Raw genomic sequence first — 19,803 nt, forward strand, 5'->3', positions numbered from 1 at the left:
GGACAGGCGGGAATCGAACTCATGAGGAAGCGGCTCCAGATTCTCAGTGCTGTGCTTTAACCCGCTGCGCCACCAGGGAGGGCCTCTAAGTACTTTTATTGTATAGCTTTAAAAATTAGCAAATTTTCAAATTACAGCTAAAGTCATTAATACGAACTTACTATTAAATATCTAGTTAGTGTTCTGATTTCTGCAGTTGTCTTTTATGTGTACATGAATGAAACACATTAGTTTGTATCCAATATTATTGTGATTGATACGTCTCTTAAATCTCTTAAGGTAAAGGTTTTTATTCCATTCCTCTCTCCTTTTTTGTCTTATTGCTTCTTGTTGTTACTAGAGAAATGGAGTAATTTGCCCTGGACTTGGCTGATTGCAGCACCATCATATTTTTTTAGTATATCCTTTTGCTTGCTCTTCTGTATTTTCTGTGAATTAGTCGCGATATATAGAAGTTTGGCTAATTGGTTTTGACTGATTTGTGGAAGATATTAAATCTCTTTTTAAAATATTGAGATATGGGCCCTCCCTGGTGGCACAGCAAGTTAAAGCACAGCACTAAGAAGCTAAAGCCACCTCAGCATGAGTTTGATCCCTGCCCCGGAGGTGACCCACATGGCATGGCAGACGTCTCCTGACCCGCCCGGCTGCACTCCACAGCAGTGTACTTCGACAGTCAGCCTGTTCTGCTCCCCACTCTGTCTCTGGTGAATTTTCTCACCACCCCTGCCTCTCTGGCCTGTACCCCAGTTCTGTATGCACAAATAAATAAATCTTTAAAAAAAAAAGTATTGAGATCTGATTTATACACATTTTCACATATGATACAGGTCACTCATTTGAAATATATTCAGTGTTTTTTAATATATTCTTAGAGTTGTGCATCTTCACAATTAATTTTACAAAATTTTCACTATCAGCAGAAACATGTTATATTCCTTACCAGGCACTACACATTTCCTTACCTTCCCTGTACTCCAGACCTAAGGGGTAACTGTGCTGTGTCATCACTCCTAATTTGCCTGTCTGGGATATTCACATACATAGACGATTACAATATGTGGTCTTTTGTAATTGGTTTCTTTCGCATAGCAAAGAATCTTTTGCTAGGTTAGTATTTGTCAGTACTGTAATTTTCAGTGCTGAACGATGTTCCATTGTATGGTATGTCACATAGTATTTATCCATTTATCCATTGATGGGCATTTAGGGTGTTTCTCCTTTTTGGCTATTGGGGATAGCCAAGGTACTAGTTCTTGTACAGTCATATGTTTTCATATCTCTTGGCAGTGTAGCTAGGAGTAGAATTGCTGGATTATATGGTAACACAGTGTTTGACCTTTTGAGGACATGGCAAACTACTTTCCAAAGTAGTTTGCAGTTCCACCTGTGTACATGAAAGCTCCAGTCTCTTCACCATCTCACCAGAACTTTTCTTTCATTGTAATTTTCCACTCTATGGGATATTTCATTGTGGTTTTGATTTGGATTTCTCTTACAGGTGAAATGTTGAATATCTTTTCATGTATTTATGACCATTTGTTTATCTTCTTTGGGGAGCTGTATCCATTCCTTTGCCCATTTTAAAATTATTACTTTAAAATTTTAAGGGTCCATTATGATGCTAAGTAAAAGTCCCCTTTTAGGTATATTTGCATATCTTTTCTCCTACTTCAAATACTGGCTGTTCACTTTTTAAAATATTTTTCTATCAAATTGTACGTATTGTCAGATCATCTCATTTTGATATTAGCAACCATTGATTTATAAAGTAGTGGTGTTTTGTTTTTATCATTCCTTTGCTAGAATTCTGAGTTCAAAGTTAATGTTCTTGCACATTGAAGATATGTGCCTTGTGGCTTCCCTCGCTTTACTTGAATACCTTGAAATGCAGCTATTCAGTTGCTGGCAGTCTTAGGCACAATACCCTTTAGACTTATCTTTCTTTTCTTCTTTTGGTCCCAGAGCTAGCATTTTCTAGTTCTCTCAGCACTTGAAGAGGGTAATTTTGTATCCTTATACAGTCTCCTACCTCTTTCCCAAATAAAATTTATATACTTGGTTCAGTTACTATACTTAGAAAAACAGTTGTTAGCTCAAGGAACAAGTATATAAATATCTGTATTGCAGAAGATTAAAAAAGCAGGTTTATTAAGGTATAGTTTACATACTTCGCAGTTCACTTACTGTTAGTGTTAACGTTTGATTTTTAGAAATTTAAACATTTGTGCAACCAGTTCATTTGAGTTTTAGACTATTTCTTTTACAGAAGTCACTTTGGGTTGCCTGACTGGGTCCTCACCCATGCCCTTAAGACTCAACAAGCATACACAAAAAGGTTAATAATGGGTTTATTGACAGGAAAAAGGGAAATGAATAACTCAGGGAAAGAGAGATAAGTTGATTAATATAGCCTACCTGTTCCATTTTACCAATAACATGCTGAAAGCTGGTAAAAAGTTCAAGACAAGCTGCTAGCTATGAGGCCAAGAGACTCTCCGCTCCCCCCTGCCAAAGCCACATGTTGGGTTTTATATCCAAACTTCTTAACTCTGCCCTCAGATTCCAGCATGCTTCCCTTTGGTGGTATTGGGTTTTGTAGTTCTGGTGTCTGGGGTGGGGGTGGAGTACGCAAAACCTGTATCTGTAGAATTCATTTGGGCAGTCCTTTCCCCCTATACTTCCATCAACCTGTCCTGTTGCAAAATTACTTATTTTCATTTGTAGAATTCATACCCTAAAGCTGACAGAGGCTTCTGATGGTTCTAGAGCCACGTGAAATTTTAAGTCATCAATAACTCCTATAGGGCTTTTATCTTTCAATGAAGAAAAACTACATTTTAACAAAATGTTGTCAATTACACAGTTAAAAATCTAAGCCATTCAGTGTATTTTATTACAGTGATTCTGAAATTGTTGCCATTACTGAAAAATAGGAAGGAATAGGAAGTTTCAGCTCATTGTGGTTATTATCTTTATTGAAGTTACTGTCATACCAATTGGAGCCACTTTACCTTGACTCTTGCATATTTTTGACAGTTCTGGGAATTTTAAGTGATAGATTTAGGATTTTTTTTCTAACGATATATTATACATATATTGGTATTTCCAGTTCAAATTCAAGACTTAAGGATTTTACCAAACCTCTTGTGTCATATCTATATTTCCATTGTCCTGGCCAAAAATTACTGGTTTTCTTTGGCATCAAGAATTATAGAACTAGAATATTACATTAGGGCCCTCCCTGGTGGCAAACAGGTTAAAGCACAGCACTGTGAAGCTGTGCTCAGGCACTGCAGCATGAGTTCGATTCCTGGCCAGAGAGGTGACCCACATGGTGTGGCAGACCCCTCCTGACCTGCTTGCTGCTCCCCTTGCAGTGTATTTCAGTAGATCTGCTTGTTCTGCTCCCCGCCCCACCCCCCACTCTGTTTCTGGTGAATCCTCTCACCCCCTGCACATTTGGCCTATATCCTAGTTGTTCTTGTATGCATAAACAAATATATCTTTTTTAAAAAAAGATTACCACGTTATTACTCATTTCCTTTATTCCAAATGCACACATTAACAGTTTCAATACAATATCAACATTACCCCTATAATGAGATTGGTAAAAGCAGTTTAGAGTTTTTTATTATTTCTCTGTTTAAGGTTGACTGAAGTCCAGTGTTGAAAAGTTTCAAAAGATAGTGTCATTGTGCTACAAACTGGATACTCATTGAGGTTCACTGATTTTTTTTTAATTTTTAGAGATTGTATTAGAGTTTAATTTTGTTATGCAATATGCAATTCATTTGCATATGATTCTAAAGCCACATGTAGCCTAGGTGCCTTGCATTCTTTACCTAATTTCCTCCTCTTCCTGTATGTTCAATAGTTCTATTTCTACATATTTATTTGTAAAATGTACCATGTTTTATTGTTACCCTTTTTCCCCCTCCTCAGCATATGATATAAAGTATATTCTCTTTAAAACTGCTTTTAAGGGCTCTCCCTGGTGGCGCAGCGGGTTAAAGCACTGCACTAAGAAGCTAAAGCCACTTCAGCATGAGTTCGATTCCCGCCTGCCCCGGAGAAGATCCACATGGCGGGGCACACCTCTCCTGACCCGCCCGCTGCTCCCCTCAGCAGTGTACTTCGTCAATCTGCCTGTTCTGCTCCCCACTCTGTCTCTGGTGAATTCTCTCACCCTCCACATCTCTGGCCTGTACCCCAGTTCTGTATGAATAAATAAATAAGTTTAAAAAAAAAAACAACTGCTTTTAAAACTTGACCTCTATTTTGAAGTAATGGTAGATTCATAGCAGTGTTTAGACATATGTACTCTTCCCCTAGTTTCCCCCAGTAGTAGCATCTGTTAGTAAAACAAAAGCAAAATATACAGCCAAATATACCATGTACAGTACACAAATATGTAATATACAAAAATACAGTCAAGACTTTTAGATCATTTTCATAACCACAAGAATCTCTCGTGCCGTCATTTGTGTCCAGAGTCACTTCCTCCCACTTAAAACTCTCCTCAACCTCTGGCAACCACCAGTCTCTTCCCCATTTCCATAATTTTGTTATTTTAAGAATGTTATTCAAATGGAATCATGTGGCATATGAATTCCAGAAGTGGTTTTATCCCTATCTCAGTATAATTCCCTGGCGATTTCATCCAAGTTATATGTATTAATAGTTTGTTCTTTTTTATTGCTGGGTAGTATTCCTTGGTACGAATGTATACCACAGTTTATTTAAAATGTGAAAGAGTCCTTGGTAATTTCCAGGCTTGGGTTATGGTGAATAAAATTGTTATAAATATTTGTGCACGGGATTCTTGTGAACTTAAGTTTTCATTTTTTGGAACAAATGTCCAGGAATACAGTTGTAGCACACTATGGCATTTGCATGTTTTGTTTTTAAGATAATGTTTTACAGATGGCTGTTTCATTTTAGATTCCCACCAGCAAAACTTAAATTTTTCCACACCTTCGCAGGTATTTGGTGTTGTCACAAATACTGTGCTGATAGGTATGTAATAGTTTTAATTTGCATTTCCTTAATGACTAATAATATTTTAATGTGCTTGTTTGCCATATATATTCTCTTTGATGAAACGTTTCTTTGTCCATTTTCTGTTTTAGTTGATTATTCTGCTGTTGAACTTTAAGAGTTCTCAGTATATTCTAGATACTAGTCCTTTATTTGATATGTGATTTATACTGTTTTCCAGTCTCTGTCTTATCTTTATATCCATTTACATGGGGGGTTTCTCAGGGCAAAATTTTAAAGTTTTGATGAGGTGTAGTTTATGAGTTACTCCTATTCTGGATTTATGCTTTAAGGAACAAGCATTAGAAATTTTTGCCTAACTCTAAATCCCAAAGATTATTTTCTTATTTTTTTCTAAAAGTCTTATAGTTTTATGCTTAAGTATAACCTATTTTGTTAATTTTTATATGGACGAGGCTTCAGTTGAGGTTCATGCATTTATCTATCAATGTATACATGTTCCAGCACCACTTATTGAAGATTCTTTTTCAAATATTGTTTTCAAACCTTTGGCAAAAATCAACTGAACATACTTGTATAGGTATTTTGGGGTTTTCCACTTTGTTCCATTGATTAACTACGTATATATCCTTCCATCAGTCCCACATAGCACTTATTACACCACCTATATAATCTTGAAATTGGCTGGAATAATTCCTTATACTTCTTTTTCAAAATAATTGAGCTACCCTAAACAATTTGCTTTCTCTATATACATTTTAGAGTAGAGTAAACCTTTTTGTATGTATAAAAATTTTGCTGGAGAATATTAAATCAACACACAAAAATCAGTAGCCTTTCTACATGCAAACAAAAATCTGAACAAGAAATCAAGAAAACCATTCTCTTTATAATTGAAACAAAAAAGATCAAATACTTGGGAATAAACCTAACAGAGGTGAAAGACTTCTATAAAGAAAATTATAAAACATTGTTAAAAGAAATAGAAGAAGACACAAATGGAAAGCGATCCCTTGCACGTGGATTGGAAGAATTAACAATATTAAAATGGCCATCCTGCCAAAAGAAATTTATAGATTCAATACTATTCCTATAATTTCAGTGATATTTTTCAAAGAAATAGAAAAAATACTGATGAAATTCATATGGAGCCACAAAAAGCCTGGAATAGCCAAGGCTCTTCTGCATAAGAAAGAAGGGAATGGAGTTATCACAATTCCAGACTTCAAACAGTACTGTAAAGCCATAATAATTAAGACTGCATGGTACTGGACCAAGAATAGACATGCAAACCTTGAATAGAAAACTCAGATATAAATCAGCAGCTTTATGGACAGCTAATCTTTGACAAAGGAACAAAGAATATGTAATGGAACAAAGACAGTTTGTTCAGCAAATGGTGCTGGGAAAGCTGAGATGCTGCATGCAAAAAAAAAAAAAAAAAATGAAGGTAGGCTACTACATTGCACCATACACAAAACCCAGCTCGAGACCTAGGCATAAGACCTGAAACCATAAAATATATAGAAGAAAATATTGGTGAAACATTGCATGGCATACACCACAGTGACATCTTTAAAGATACATCACCCAAAGCAAAGATAGTAAAAGAAAGGATAAACAGCTGGGACTACATCAAAATGAAGAGCTTTTGTACAACAAAAGAGACACCACATAAAACAAACAGACACTGACTGGGAGAAAATTTTCACACAAAATGACAAAGGACTAATCACAAAGATGTACAAGGAGCTGATGAAGCTCAACAAATATAAAGTGAACAAACCCATCAAAAAATGTGCAGAAGAGCTACAAAGATACTTCTCCAAAGAGGAAATACAGTCAACAGGCATATGAAAAAATGTTCCACAGCATTTGTAAAAACTGCTACAGCCAGTATGGAAAGCTGTATGGAGATTTCTCAGACTGCTAAAAATGGAGATTCCATATGATCCAGCAATTCCACTCCTAGGTTATCTACCCAAAGGACACAAAAACAATATTCAAAAGGACACCTGCACCCCAGTGTTTATTGCTGTTCTGTTTGTAATAGGGAAGATGTAGAATCAACCCAAATGCCCAAAAGTAGATGACTGGATCAAGAAGGTATGGTATATATATACAATGGAATATTACTCAGCAGTCAAAAAGATAAACTCATGCCATTTGTGGCAACGTGGATGGAACTAAATAAACCAAAGAGATCAAGAAAAATATCAGATAGTTTCACTCATAACAGGAGTGTAAGGGATCAGTAAAAAAAAAGATAGTAATAAAGTAACAAAAAAACATCAACTAAGAACTATAAACCAGAGACATTCTACAGGGGATAGGAGGGGCACAAGACTAAAATGGGGGTGAAAAGAGCACATAGGACTGTGGTGATGGTACATGGGTGAAATGGTGGTGAGAAGTCCACAGGGATTACAACTGAGAAGAAAAAATGTACAAAATGAAGAATAATGTAAAAAATTATAAAAGAAAAAGAAAACATTGCTAAAAGAAATAGAAGATGATACAAAGAAATGGAAAGACATCCCCTGCTCATGGATTGGAAAAATTATTATCAAAATGGCCATCTTACCTAAATAGTTACAGATTCAGTGCTAGTCCAATAAAAATTTCAGTGACATTCTTCAAAGAAATAGTAAAAATATTGATGGAATTTATATGGAGCCATAAGAAATATCAAATAGCCAAAGCTCTCCTGACTAAAAAAAAAAGGGAATGGAATCATTGCACATCCAGACTATACTACAAACTATACTACAAAACCACAATAATTAAAACTACATGGTTTTGGAACAAACACAGAAACACAGATCAATGGAATCGAATAGAAAGCTCAAAAATTACCCCACAGATTTATAAGCAACTTATCTTTTATAAAGGAGCAAAGAATATGCAATGGAACAGATAGCTTATTCAGTAAATGGTGCTAGGAAAACTGAACCGCTACATGCAAAAGACTGAAGCCAGACTGCTGCCTCACACCATGCACACAAACCAAATTAAAATGGATTAAAAAATTAGACATAAGACCTGAAACCATAAAATATATACAAGAAAATATAGGCAAAACACTACATGACATACATATCAGTAACATCTTTAAAGACATCACCTAAAGCAAAGAAAATGAAGGAAAAGATAAACAGCTGGGATTACATCAAATTTAAGAGCTTCTGAACAGCAAAAGAGACATTAGTCAAAACAAAGAAATACCCCATTGATTGGGAGAAAATTTTTTCACACAATACTAATAACAAAGGACTAATCACAAAGATATACAAAGAGCTGATGAACAAAAACAAAGTGAACAACCCCATCACAAAATTGGCAGGAGAGCTAAAAATACATTTCTTCAAAGAGCAAATACAGACAGCTAAAAGGCATATGAGAAAATGTTCCACATCACTTGTAATAAGGGAAATGCAAATTAAAAGCACAGTGAGATACCATCTCACACCGGTGAGAATGGCACATATTAAAACAACTAGCAACAAAAAATGTTGATGAGGATGTGAGAAAAGGATACTCTCCTACACTGCTGGTGGGAATGCGTACTGGTACAACCACTATGAAAGCTGTTTAGAGGTTTTTCAAACTGCTAAAAATGGAGCTTCCATATGATTCAGCAGTGCCACTCCTAGATATTGACCCAAAGTACATGAAAACATTGATTTAAAAGGACACCTCCACACCCATGTTTATTACTGCTCTACTAGGAATAGGTAAGGTATGGAAGAACCAAAATGCCCAAAAATAAATGACTGGATTAAAAAGATGTGGTACATATGCACAATGGAATATATCTCAGCAATCAAAAAAGATAAACTCATGCCTTTTGCAGCAACATATGGATGGAGCTGAAAGGGATCATGCTTAGTGAAATAAGCCAGAAAGAAAAAGAAAAAGAATGGATGTTTTTCACTCATAGCAGGCATGTAAGGATCAAGGGAGGGGAAAAAAGGCAATTGTAATAAAGTAAAATCTAAAAACAACTATAAACCAGAGACATTTTACAGGGGTGGAGAGGGGAATAAGATCAAAACTGTGGTGGGAAGAGTGCATGGGACTATGGTGATGGCACAAGGGTGACTAGGTGATGGAAAGTCCATGGAGATTACAACTGAGATGAAAAAAATGCACAAAATGAAGAATGTTGTAAAAAAATAAAATAAGTTTTTAGAAAATGGTCAGAAGAGCTTAGAAAGACACTTTTCCAAATAAGAAATGCTAGTGGTCAGAAGATCTATGAAAAAATGTTCAACATCACTTGTAATCAGGGAAATGCAAATCAAAACATGAGATACCACTTCACACCAGTGAGAATGGCATATATTAAAATAGCAACAACAAATATTGGCAAGGATGTGGAGGAAAAAGGAACTCTTTTATACTGCTGGTGGGAATGCAAACTCATCCAACCACTATGGAGAGCTGTGTGGAAGTTCCTCAGACTACTAAAAATGGTGCTTCCATATGATCCAGCAATTCTACTCGTATGCATTTACCCAAAGAACACAAAAACATGAAATCAAAAGGACACCTGCACCCCTATATTTATTGCAGTACAATTCACATTAGGTAAGCTATGGAAGCAACCCAGATGCCAGAAGCAGATGACTGGATCAAGAAGATGTGGTATATTTATATAATGAAGATTACTCAGCAATCAAAATGTCCATTGCAGCAACATGGATGGACCTTGAAGGAATTATTCTCAGCGAAATATGCCAGGAAAAAAAGAAAAATGTTGAATGGTGTCACTTACAGGAGGAATGTAGAGAAAATGAAACAGGTATCAGGGGGAAAAAGTAACTATAATAAAGTAAAAATCAAAATCATCAGGCACCTATAGATCAGAGACATTCTGCAGGGGAAGAAGAGGGGAGAGATCTGGACAGGAGTGGGAAGAGCACAACAAACTATGGTTATGGTGCACCGGTGAACTGGTGGTGGGAATTTCATAGGGAAATCATATATTGTACAAAAATGAAGCATGATGTAATGAATTTATTTAAAAAATTTTAAATTTGCTGGGGTTTTGAGTAGAACTGTGTTAAACCTGTGTATTGTGAGAGGAATTGACATTTTTACACAAGTTGAATCTGCCACTCCACAAACACATTATGTGTCTCCATTTACTTATCTTTTAATTCCTCCATATGTATTGTGTTATTTTCAGTATCTATGTCCTATTCATGGATTGTTAGGTGGTTCATTTATATCTTTGATATATTACCCATGACACTGCTTATATTTTATATTTTGTTGCCCTTTTTTTTTAATTGCTAGAATATAAACATACAGTTGATTTTGTATTTTTATCTGGTATCTTGTGACCTTTTTTTTTTTTTAATTCATTAGCTCTCCCTTAAAAGTCAGTATTTTATTTTGCTTGATGTCCAGAGTAATTTTTCTTTTTTCTTAGAAATCATTAGTTTTACAGTAGATCTCAGTATTTTTGTTTTGTTTTTGGATTTCCCAGATAATCAATTTGGTGTAGTATGGTATAGTCTCTCAATATTTCAAATCTCCTAGGTTCAGTAATTTTTTTTTCTCTTGATTATTTGCTCTGTCACGGTGCTTTTGTTTTCTTTCTTGAGGCCTCATTATATATGTTTAGAACCTCTTGCTTATCTTTTTTTTTAAAGATTTATTTATTTGCACATACAGAACTGGGGTACAGGGGCAGTGAGAAGCTTCACCAGAGAGAGTGGGGAGCAGAACAGGCAGATCGATGGAGTACACTGCTGAGGGGAGCAGCGGGCCTGTCAGGAGAGGTCTGCCAGCCATGTGGTCTCCTCCAGAGCAGGCGGGAATCGAACTCATGCGGAAGTGGCTTTAGCTTCTCAGTGCAGTGCTTTAACCCGCTGCGCCACCAGGGAGGGCCTGCTTATCTTTTTTACTGTCACTTTCATTCTAGTAATTTTCATGTTCAGTTTTAAATTTAGGTATAATTGGCATATAGCACATAGCTTCAGGTGTGCAAGACAATGATTCACTATTTGCATACATTGCAAAGTGATCACTGCAATAAATCTATTTACCATAGTTCATCAGGTGTAGCTACATAGTTACAATTTTTTTTTTCTGCTGATGAGAATTAAGATTTCTTCTCAGAACATTCTATATCTCTTAAAACATTATCTGCTGTGTATTAGAGCTTATTTTGAATACATTTCCTTTCTGAAATATTGTTCTTTTATCTGAAATGCTTTACTGATTTCTAGCACCTCATTTCTGAGTTTTTCATATTCTGATTTATAATGTTCTTTAGGATATAATTTTTAAAAATATTTATTTACTTATGCATACAACTGGGGTACAGGCCAAAGGTACAGGGGTGAGAGGATTTACCATTGCACTACCAGAGAATACCCTAGGATATAATTTTTACCTGTTTGTAGGTATGTATTTTGCAGGAGCTTTTAATGTCAATATTCTTCTATTTATTCTTCCATTTCTTATTACATGGGATTTTCTCCCAAACCCTTTTTGTTCATCTCACAATAAAATTTCCTGGACTTTTTTTGGAGCAAGGGACCTTTTCCAACTTTACCACTCTAGACTTCATCATGTTCTTCACAAAATGATTAAAAAATAATGATTAAAACATGGTTTGCTGTTTTGTGGGCCCTCTCTTTCCTTTGTTCCGATTGTGTCTGTCTTGCTCATTTGGGAGTGCTCTCCCAATAATAATTCTTTTCAGTGTAGGGTTTTGCCTAGGAGGAAAGACTTCAACCTCTTAATTTATTTTTTTTTAGTGTAAACTCACACCACAAAATTTTGGTACATACCTAAGAGGTCTTCCATTTGCAGGTTTTTTTTTTTTTTTAAGATTTTATTTATGCATACAGAAATGGGGTACTGGCCCGAGGTGCAGGGGCTGCGAGAGAATTCACCAGAAACAGTGGGGAGCAGAGCAGGCAGATTGACAAAGTATACTGCTGTAGGGAGCAGTGGGAGACACAGGAGAGGTCTGCTGCGGCATGTGGATTAGCTTGCACTGAAGTGGCCACGGCTTGGCCTAACTTCATATTGCAGCCCTTCAACCCATTGCACCAGCAGGGAGGGCCCTACAGTTATTTTCAAAATGCCTTTCTAAGTGTTATTTTCCATAGATGCTGGACCAACTTACATTTCCATCAACAGTGTAAAAGGATTCTTTTCTCTGAACCCTCCTTGCTAATTCTTATTTTTGTCTGGTCTTTTTGAGAGGTCCTTTCCACAGGTATGAGATGATATCTCATAGTTTTTTTAAATTTATTTAATAAAATTTTATTGATTACAAAACTATAACTCTTAGGGTCTATCTTTGCTCCTATGTATAAGGCTCATCTCAGCTATCTATAGTATCCTATCTGCCCTCTTCTCTTCCCTCCCACTGCTCATCCTTTCCTACTCTACTAATATCTGGTAGTAATCTAAGAGTTATTTCTTTGTGTGGTTTATTAGTTTATTTGCTTTAATTACTAATATTCTACATAAGAGAAAACATTTGATACGTGTCTTTTACTGTCTGACTTATTTTGCTTATCATACTCATCTCAGGTTCCATCTGTGTTGTCACAAAATGAAAGATTTTACCTTTTTTTTTTTTTTTAATTTATTCATATAGAGCTGGGGTACAGGCCAGAGATGCGGAGGGTGAGAGGATTCACCAGAGACAGAGTGGGGTGCAGAACAGGCAGATCGACGAAGTACACTGCTGAGGGGAGCAGCGGGCGGGTCAGGAGAGGTCTGCCTCGCCATGTGGATCTCCTCCGGAGCAGGCGGGAATTGAACTCATGCGGAAGTGGCTTAAGCTTCTTAGTGCTGTGCTTTAACCCGCTGAGCCACCAGGGAGGGCCAGATTTTACCTTTTTAAAAAAATAAATAGTACTCTAGTAATGTTACAAGGCAGGGAGTGGGGCACCCCATTACCCCCAAACATGCCTGCTCTGTATCAAGACAAAATATACTCTAGTGCATAAGACTTTCAATGGAAAGGAACTTTAATATAGCTAGTGTGCAACAAACATTGAAGTTTCTAAATTGGCCGGGATTGACTGCTCCCCACTGTCTCTGGTTTCTTAAGCTACAGCTTAAGAAACCTTGACAGAGATACTATAATAAAAGAATTATTAAATAAAATGGTAGCATGCTGAATTTGGACGTATATTAGAATAATAATGTATCATGACCATGAGCTTTTATGTAACCTTTATTCTGGCAATGTAAGGATTTTTCCATATTTCATATGTAATAAAACAATTTATATTATGCCAAAGGGGGGATGGGTATATGATCATTTCAGTAATTCCTGATAAGACATACCTGATCCAGCCTTTCAATAACTTAGGGTATTTCTTTATTTTTTGATACAAAATAGCTATCACAAATCTATTTTCATATTGTTTTAAGGCCATAATGCTATTTGTTGTTTATCATTTGAGATAAATTCATTGGTTGTAAGCATCAAAACCCAGTTTTGACTGACTTAACCTAAACCATAATTTATTAGAAGAGTATGTGACATTTTATAGAGTGAGTGGAGACACCAGAGAGGCAGGAATAGCAGAGAAGTCCAGGATATTGGCATTATTCACTACCTTGTGTATAAATACATTTTTGGAAATTAATGTGCTTCTCTTTTTTATTTTTTATTCAAGATTCAGAGTTAAGGGAGAGAGTTCTGTCATCATAGTTTGAATCTCCTCAAATAGGAGAAAGATAATACTTTAATAGATTAGTTATTCTATCAAGACTGTGTACAATTAAGTATACAATTCCCTAAGAACCTTGGACACATTTAAGCAACCTGGTTCCACTTCCCATGCCACACAGAATTAACCAACAGATGGATGGTAAAATAGATAACTTTTTAATCTATTCTAATTAATTGAAAGTCTAAAATTGACTTAGAATAAATGACTTCTAAAACATTTAAATTTTTATTTTTTTTTAAGATTTATGCATACAGAACTGGGGCACAGGCCAGAGGTACAGGTGTGATGAGAAGATTCACCAAAGACAGAGTGGGGAACAAAATAGGCAGATTGACAAAATACACTGCTGAGGGGGAGCAGCAGGAGGGTCAGGAGGGGTTTGCCACACCATGTGGGTCACCTCCTGGGCCTGGGATCGAGCTCGCACTGAAGCATCTATGGGGAGTTTCATGGTGCTGCGCTTTAACCTGTTGCGCCATCAGGGAGGATCCACATTTAAAAATTTTAAAAGCCTAAGTCTCTGATTTATATACTAGCAGTGTCAGTGTTTACTTATATGTCATCTTTTCTTTTTAGACAATGCGAAGACACAGAAATGAAGTGACAGTTGAACTTCGAAAGGTAAGGGCGGTTTACATTTTGTGAAAAGTCATTAGGAAATTTTTCTGATGTCAGAAGTATGTATAACTTGAATAAGGACAATACTATTGCAAATTTATGGTCACCCCTAAAACTATATAGCATAAAAGTATACCATTAGTTTATGATGGTATATGCTCATAATGGCTTCCTTTTATCAGGTACAGCATTTATATGTGAAGTACTTTGCTACCAATATAGAATTTCTCAAATGTGATGAAGTTAGATGATTTTATTTTTCTTAATATTGTTCTGTGAACCATGTATACTAGACAGTGTACTAGATAGGATTCCACTACCTTCCTCATGTGAAAATTATACATGCTTTTTAGAAATACTTTCAAACAATAAAAGTATTCTAGCTTTATATTTTTCCATTGAATATGACCACTGTTAAAATTTATTTTCTTTATTTTTGGAGCACTTTAGCATTACCTTTATTTTAATCAAATTTTTTAATCACTTAATAAGAAAATACACATAATGAATTCTCTACATGTATAATAAGAAAATACACATAATGAATTCTCTACATACATGTATGTTTAAAAATAAATATTTGAAATATTTTCAAATCTGTTAGTCTGAGATTAGATCCTTTTCTTGATCTAATTCACTTCTGAAATTAGTATATTAAATTACTATCCTAAAACTTTTCAGTTATAGAAAGAAGGAGGTCTTGATTCCTAGTATATACATTCTTTCAGTGAGTCACTAGAATTAAATAGACCTGTGTTTCTTGATTTTTCACATTGCAGTATAGATTATTTTTCATATTTTAACTTAGTAGGATAGTGTGTGTTGTTTTGTGTGTCGTTTTTCATTCATTGGTAAAGATCACTCTCTTTAATAGTGGCAGTAGGAGTAATATTAGAATTAAGTAATTAGTTATTTATAGTTATCTGTTAGCATTACAACAGCTAATGTGGGCTTTTATTTTCCCTTAACATTTTGTGTTTGGAATATAACTGTAAAGCTGTTATATTGATTTTGATGTTATTCAGAATCCCCTTATTTTAAGTTTTTTAGCCCTTCTCATATGCTTAACAATCAAAGCTACTTATTTATATTTACATAGTTATTTATTCTTCTCTTTATGTTGAGCTGCCTTCTGTATTTAATTTATTAGAATTAAAATTCTTGCTTGTCAGAACACATCTTTTTTAAAAATATCTACATTGGTTACCTAAGCTACCCTACTTCATTTTGCTCTCATGGACAACATTATTTCTTTCCCGATTACTACTATTTGTGGAAATCCTGTGGGTAGACCAGAAATAAAACTAACTAAAGAAATCTCAAGCAATTTCATGTTTCACATTTCAGAATTCCTTGAGTAAGCAGTGCAAAGTGAACTTTTCCTGAAACAAAGCCTAAAATTTCAGACAATTAAAAAAAAAATTATTTATGAACCCTCCCTGGTGTCTCAGCGGGTTAAAGCATAGCACTTACAAGCTAAAGCCACCTCTTTATGAGTTCAATCCCCGCTCAGGAGGTGACCACAGGGCACATGGCAGACCTCTCCTGACCCAGTTGCTGCTCCCCTGAGCAGTGTATTTCAGTCAGTCTACCTGCTTTGCTCCCCACTGTCTCTGGTGAATCCTCTCATCGCCCCTGAACCTTTGGTCTCCCCCAGTTCTGTATGCATAAATAAATAAATCTTTTAAATATATATTTATTTATTTATGCATACAGAACTGGGATACAGGCCAGAGGTGCAGGGGGTAAGAGGACTCACCAGAGACAGAGTAGGGAGCATAGTAGGCAGATTGCAATACACTACTGAGAGGAGCAGCAGGCAGGTCAGGAGAGGTCTGCTGTGCCATGTAGGTCACCTCCTAGGCTGGGGATTATGCTGAGAGGGCTACCCATAGCTTCACAATGCTACGCTTTAACCCCCTTGCACCACCAGGGAGGGCCCAATTTCAGACAACTTAATTGATTTTGATGAGTCTAGGGAGATGTGATGAGCACATCCTTCAGTCTGTGGTCAAATCATCTTTGTCTTTAACCTTGTTATTCTGTACCCCTATGAGAAAATCACATTTTTATTATTGACATTGAGCTTCTTGAAAAATATAAAAGAGCTGGTTCCCAGATTATGTAAATAAGCTGTACCCATTTCTATTAGATTGTAAGATTCTAAAATGCAGGTAATAACCCTCTCCCCTAGTATTCCCAAGTCTCTCTAGCCCATCCCAAATGCCTAGTTAAATTCAGGACATGTAGTAGACATATGTTACATGCTAATATTCAAAAATGAAATTGAATGATGGTTTAATTCAATTTTACTTATGGTTTATATCATTTTTGACATTTTAGGAAAAACAGAGTACTGCTACTCAAAATCCCTGATCTGTGACAAGTCAGGAATTTGTGCCAAAATAAAACAAATGACTGCTTCCTTTACCAAGAAAATTTTTCTGCCTAATAAGTTAATTAATTTACAGAACTAAACTGTATTTTAGTTTCACAGCTCATTTCTGGCACAAGTTCCTTATAGCATACTTAAAACAAATAGTTGGAGGACTGCTAACCAGTTTAGGACAATAGGTCGATTAACAGTGATACTACTAATCTATCAGAAATGGAGGATGTAAGCCAATTATTAACATGAACTGTTTTATCCTTTATTAACATGAATTGTTTTATCCTTTAATGGTTAATTTTAGAAAATCTATATACAGATGAAAGGGGGAAATTATACATCCATTTCAATAGATACAAAACAAGCACAGTTTGATGAAATTAAGCACCTACTTTGGCCTAATAAAGGTAGAAGAAAAAATCTTAGCAAATTAGGAATAGAAAGAAGCTTCTTTATCAGATAGAGTGTTTATCCAAAAAGAGAACAAATATTGTATAAAGTGATAATATGCTCTCTCCAGTTTGATGGTCTGTGTATCTAGGAGGCTTTAATGTTGTTTTGATGCTTTGTGTGCTTTTTGGCCTAGAATGCCTAGGGCTTGGGGGAGTGGAGGGAATAGGATTCCAAAAAAGACTTGGATGCTTAATAATTCAGGCCCTGGAAAAGTTAGAGGGAAATAGAATGCAATCAGGATTTAAAATAATTTTTGCTTGTATCTATTGAGAGATACACTTTGCTGAAAATTTTTAAATTATTAAATTCCAAGGGATGTTAAAAGCTATCATATATAGAGAGATTTTTAAGTTAACTAGCTATATGGTTATAAATCACAAAGTACAATGCATAGTTTTTTTAAATTTTGACACAATTCCAAACCTGCATTTTGAAATTCAAAGTTGCAAGAATAATATAAAAGCTGTTCACACTTAACTTTGCACCCAAGTTCCTTGACTATTAGTATTTTATATTTGCTTTACTCACTCTACTTCCAATTTACATATATAATATACACTAATATATGTAATAGATACACATGACATTAATATTATCTTGAACCAGTTAAATTGCAGGCACGATACCCTGTATGTGCTTTATTACATAACCACAGTGCATCTGTCAAATTAACAAGGGTAGATTTCTACTATCTAATCCATAGATCCAGTTCATATTGTTCCAGTTGTTCCTAATGATGTCCTTTATAAATCTAAGATAGAACTGAGAATTAGACATTGCATTTTGTTGTGTTTCTTTAGTTTCCTCTAACCCTACAATTCCTGTTTTTAATCTTCATGATTGCATCTTCAAAAAGTATAGACAAGTTTTTGTAGAATGGCAAATTTGAGTTGACTGATATTTCTTGGGTGGTGGTTATTATTAGTAGTAATAGAATAATATTATTTGGTCAGAATAGCATGTCAGTAATGTTTTCTTAGTGCTTCAGATCACAAGCCACAGAACATTGATTAATTGTTCTTCACTGGTGGTCATAACCTTGACTGGTGGGTAAGATTCTGTGTGCCAGTTTTTTCCATTATAAATTAGTAAGTATTTGTGGGGAACCACTTGAGACTATATAAAATATTAGTACATGAATTTTAGTATTTGAACTGATTTAATTTTGTAATAATTTGTTATAAAAAATTTCATAATAGTGTAGAATTGATGTTTTGACTTGTTACTAGGAAGTATGCTGTGATGTAAGTGTAAGTTGGTAGCTAGTGATCACCTTATCTGTGAGCATCAGTTTGTGTAACCAGGGTAGCTTACATGTAGTACAAAAGTGGATATGCCAGTAGTCAATAAGCATCAGATAAAGATTTATTTCTACTTTTAACTTTCTATTTGGTTATTTTGATATCTATAACTTTCTATTTGGAATTTTGAGATCTGTATTAATACTTCTGTAATAAGCTTTCTATTATAGACACTTCCAAATTATGTATTGAATACTAAATAGTGCAGTCCTTTGAAATTTTAAGTTGAGATCTTAGAAGTTATTTAGTCTTTTTTAGTCATTTAGTCTTCTCATTTGTATCTACATAGTTCTATACCAACATTATATATTCAGTAAAATGGCACAGATTGCCATTACAGTTAAAATCCCATCAAATGTAGAAACATTTACCAGTAGAGAATTCTTGTTTGTAAAAGTCAAATCGCTAAGGGTTAAATCTGTTGTGATAGCAAATAGGAAGCATTTATGGTAAGTTCCCATTCCTTACATTCCCATTAATTTGACTTCTTTATAATTTTTTCAGGTAACCATTAGCAATAAGTAAGTGAAAATTAGCATGCTAGTTGAAATATATTTGCTAGATTATAGTGCATCCATAAATTTAAATATTCTCACTAAAGATTGGGAAGTATAGTATTAAGGAATACAGTTTGTACTTAATAATTTGTGTGTGTGTAAGCTGGACTGTACAAGTTTTGTTACCAGAGCCAGAATGTGGCACATCATTAGTTCACAGTATGTACATTTAATTAATGTTAACAGTATGTTATGTAGAGATTCGCTGCTCTATAAATAGGTGCTGAAGTTGAAATAAATTAACAGCAGCCATCATGACTTCTTAGATATCTTATTGGTTTCATTTCAGAACAAAAGAGATGAGCACTTACTGAAAAAAAGAAATGTTCCGCAAGAAGAAAGTTTAGAAGATTCAGATGTTGATGCTGATTTTAAAGCAGTAAGTTTTCTTTTTCTTAAAAGGTATTTTAAAAATAATAAATATAGCAACTGGAGAACCTCATTTTTAATATAAGACCAATTTTACAATAAACTCTTTGCTAAACTATTTTTTTTCTTTTTAAGCAAAATGTAACACTAGAAGCTATACTGCAGGTATGTTATTAATTTAATATTCTCATTTTGAATTATTCTGAAATAGATTCTTTTTTAACTTTCTGTAATTTGTGTTTGTTGTTGCAGAATGCCACGAGTGATAACCCAGTGGTCCAGTTGAGTGCTGTCCAGGCTGCAAGGTAAATACCAATTTGTCCAGAGAGAATATGTTTTTTGTACCTTAGTGTCTTAACTGATGGCCTAAAAGTATTAGTAGTACATAGTAGTTCATT

General features: G+C 35.0%; 1 protein-coding gene across 1 annotated transcript in view; it reads left to right on the forward strand.

The window, feature by feature from the left end:
• Positions 1 to 14,297: 14,297 nt before the first annotated feature.
• The window catches only part of KPNA3 (karyopherin alpha 3 (importin alpha 4)), a 32,152-nt gene continuing 26,646 nt past the window's right edge, over positions 14,298 to 19,803 (forward strand). The window contains exons 1-4 of the mRNA XM_004680244.2: positions 14,298 to 14,339; positions 19,326 to 19,415; positions 19,541 to 19,570; positions 19,658 to 19,710. Coding sequence (XP_004680301.1) covers positions 14,298 to 14,339; positions 19,326 to 19,415; positions 19,541 to 19,570; positions 19,658 to 19,710 — 215 coding nt within the window. The remainder of the gene's footprint in view (positions 14,340 to 19,325; positions 19,416 to 19,540; positions 19,571 to 19,657; positions 19,711 to 19,803) is intronic.

This window comes from Condylura cristata, unplaced genomic scaffold (genome assembly GCF_000260355.1).
Source record: "Condylura cristata isolate star-nosed mole 26May11 unplaced genomic scaffold, ConCri1.0 scaffold00010, whole genome shotgun sequence".
Taxonomy (NCBI): Eukaryota; Metazoa; Chordata; class Mammalia; order Eulipotyphla; family Talpidae; genus Condylura; species Condylura cristata.